Genomic DNA, 3,133 nt, shown 5'->3' on the forward strand with positions numbered 1-3,133 from the left:
CAATGATTTTGTTTTCTTAAGCTTCCACTAGAAATACATTTTATCTCTAAATAAGTTAAAGAAAGAGAGGTTTGAAATTAATAGTAACGATAAAGGCTAATGAACTAAAAAAGTTTTAACTTAACAACAACAGTTTTTCAACCCATTTCATGTGACACTTTCAAATTCGGCCATAACGTCTAGGTCAGGTTTGGGGTGCTACATTTAGTGGTATCAGAGTCAGGTTACAAAAACTCAGCTATGGATTTTGGGTTTAAAAATATGTTTTAAAGAATTGGTTTTTGAATTGTTTAAAAATATTTTGATTAAGTATGTGGTACACCAAGTCTCCGGCGTTGATCCTATAAGTATTCTAAATATAGTTTATTCTAAAATACTAAAAATAACATACTCTGAAAGCATTATAGTTAGTATTCATTAAAATTGTGGTGAAACAAATAGAGACTGCAACCTTCAGAAACATTACTAAACGTCTTATATTTACTACATAAAATATTTTCTAACAAAAAACTAAAACTGATGCATAAAATTTTTAATGTAGATAGAACTTCTAAATCATAATGAGCGCACGAGGAATCCGTGGACATGGTATTCAACGCTGAGGAGGTAGAGGCCGTAAGGGGGCTCGAGCTGAGTGCTCATCTTTAGGCAGTATGCTGAACCTGGACACTAGTGAGACACCTGTCACCTGCTACTGAGACTGGGTCTCAGAGTCATTCGGTTGGGGATGACATGCTATCCAAAGTCATGCTAAGGATATTGGAGAGGGTCGTTGGGCCCAATTTTGGATCTGGAGGCCGAGGGTCGGTAACTGAACGACTCCGGTTCAATAGAGCTGAGTTATTTAGGGGTGCCACAAGAGTCACCCCTAATGTGGCTGAGTTTTGGTTGGAGGCCACTGAGAGGATTATTAAGGACTTGGAATGCACTTCCGAGAAGAAATTGAGGGGTGTAGTCTCTTTGCTTCGCGACGAGGCATACCATTGATGGTTGACCGTTAAGGAAGGCACTCAGCCTAATCATCTGACTTGGGAATTCATTAAGACTACATTTCAGTGCAAAGATGTGAGGGCCAGTTATGTTGATACTTGCAGGCGTGAGTTCTTGAATCTCACACAAGGTGACCGATCTATAGCCCAGTATAAGGCCAAATTCCTAAGGCTGAGCCGCTATGCTCGAGGTATGGTGGCATCGGAATATGAGAGGTGTATTCACTTTGAGGATGGACTGAGGGATAATTTGAGGGTTTTGCTTACTCCACAAAGGGAGCGAGAGTTTTCTATACTGGTGGAGAAAGCTAAGATCACTAAGGATGTTAAGCGCGTGGAGCGCCAGAATAGGGATCGAGAGAGAGGCAAGAATAAGAGGTAGCGGGAGCACTCTTGTTTTGTTCTGAGGCCTAAGAAAAAGCTCAGATCTGATGGGCCAGTTAGAGTGGGGGCCCCTATTCTTCCTATTGGGTTACAACTATGCAGTGACTGTGGGAGACGCCATCCGGACGAGTGCTAAAGAAGGACTGGGGCATGTTTGAGGTGTGAGTCTCTTGAGCACCGTATTAAGGAGTGTCCGCAGCAGGTCTGATCGATGCAAGCTCCAGCTCTGCAGTCTTGTCTGACAGAGGCGATTCAAAGACCGCTTAGGGCCATGGTCAGGCCAGGGGTTGCAATGGTATGGGTTGATGGCAGAGCGCACCGAGTAGAGGTGTTGGAAACTAAGGCAAGGTAGCCTGCTTTAGTTTATGCTGCATGACACCGAGAGGACAGAGATGCTCCTGACGTCATCACCAGTACGTTCTTTATATTTGGTGTACCTTACATTGCTCTGATAGATATAGGATCTACTCATTCTTATATAGCCAGTTCAATTTCTAAAAACCCAGGGATTACGGTTGAGAGCACTACGAGTGAGGTCACTGTACTGAGTCTATTGGGGCAATCTGTTCTGGTTAGAAAACTCTATAGGGATTTACCTTTAGTGGTGTAAGGAACTATTTTTCTGGAAGATCTGACGTAGCTTCTGTTTGGGGAGTTTGATATAATTCTGGGAATAGATTGGTTAGTCAAGCATAGGGTTGTCTGTATTGTGCGACTAAGAGGGTCGTTTTGAGAAATAAGAAGGATGAAGAAGTGGTTGTGATCAAAGAGCATCGGGATTATCTGTCGCATGTGATCTCCGCACTGGTAACTGAGAAACTGGTCCGAAAATAGTGTGCAGCATATTTGGCTTACATTAGTACTACTACTTCTGAAAACTCTTTGATTAGGGATATCAGAATTGTGAGGGATTTTCCAGATGTTTTTCCGAAGGAGTTTCCTAGATTCCCTCCGAACCAAAAAGTTGAGTTAGGGATCGAGCTTCTTCTGGGTACAGCTCCAGTGTCTATTGCTCCCTATCGAATGGCACTGAAAGAGCTTGCGAAACTTAAGGCTCAACTGTAGGAGTTGTTAGGCTGTGGCTTCATCCGTCCGAGTGTGTCTCCGTGGGGAGCACCAGTGCTGTTTGCTAAGAAGAAGGATGAGACCATGAGGATTTGCATAGATTATCGAAAATTAAACAAGCTGACCATTAAGAATAAGTATCCACTTCTGAGGATCGACAACTTATTTGATTAGTTCCGAGGGGCTTCTATGTTCTCTAAGATTGATCTCTGTTTAGGGTATCATTAGTTGAGGGTTAGGGAGGTGGATGTGCATAAGACGGCATTTAGGACTTGTTATGGACATTACGAGATCCTAGTTATGCCTTTCGGGTTGCCGAATGCACCAGTCGCATTTATAGATCTGATAAATTGAGTATTTTAGCTGTATCTGGATTAGTTTTTCATGGTCTTCATCAACAACATTTTGGTATACTCTAAGATTAAGGATAAGCATGATGAGCATCTTAGAGTATTGCTTCAGATTCTACGTGAGAAGCAACTCTATGCTAAATTCAGGAAGTGTGAGTTATGGCTATATGAAGTAACTTTTCTGGGGCACGTGGTTTCTACTAAGGTGATTCCTATTGATCCTCAAAAGATTGAGGCTATGCTAGATTAGAAACAGCCTAAGAATGTATTTGAGATCCGTAGTTTTCTGGGTTTAGTGGGATACTATCAGCGTTTCGTTGAGGGGTTCTCTTTGATTGCTGCACT

At 42.2% G+C, this 3,133-nt stretch overlaps 1 protein-coding gene across 1 annotated transcript; it reads left to right on the forward strand.

Moving 5' to 3' along the window:
• Positions 1-585: 585 nt before the first annotated feature.
• LOC108484900 (uncharacterized) lies at positions 586-1,531 on the forward strand. Its single transcript, XM_017788784.1, has 4 exons — positions 586-606; positions 712-975; positions 1,057-1,354; positions 1,476-1,531. Exons 1-4 carry the CDS (start codon positions 586-588, stop codon positions 1,529-1,531), a joined length of 639 nt encoding a protein of 212 aa, XP_017644273.1.
• The last annotated feature ends 1,602 nt before the right edge of the window (positions 1,532-3,133 follow it).

This window comes from Gossypium arboreum, chromosome 6 (genome assembly GCF_025698485.1).
Source record: "Gossypium arboreum isolate Shixiya-1 chromosome 6, ASM2569848v2, whole genome shotgun sequence".
Taxonomy (NCBI): domain Eukaryota; kingdom Viridiplantae; phylum Streptophyta; class Magnoliopsida; order Malvales; family Malvaceae; genus Gossypium; species Gossypium arboreum.

Excerpts from the sequence above, each read along its gene's own strand:
- LOC108484900 (XM_017788784.1), top strand. The coding sequence starts at position 586 with ATGGTATTCAACGCTGAGGAG. Across the intron at positions 976-1,056 it reads TCTCTTTGCTTCGCGACGAG|TGCAAAGATGTGAGGGCCAG; the intron begins GCATACCATTGA and ends ACTACATTTCAG. Across the intron at positions 1,355-1,475 it reads GAATAGGGATCGAGAGAGAG|TGACTGTGGGAGACGCCATC; the intron begins GCAAGAATAAGA and ends ACAACTATGCAG.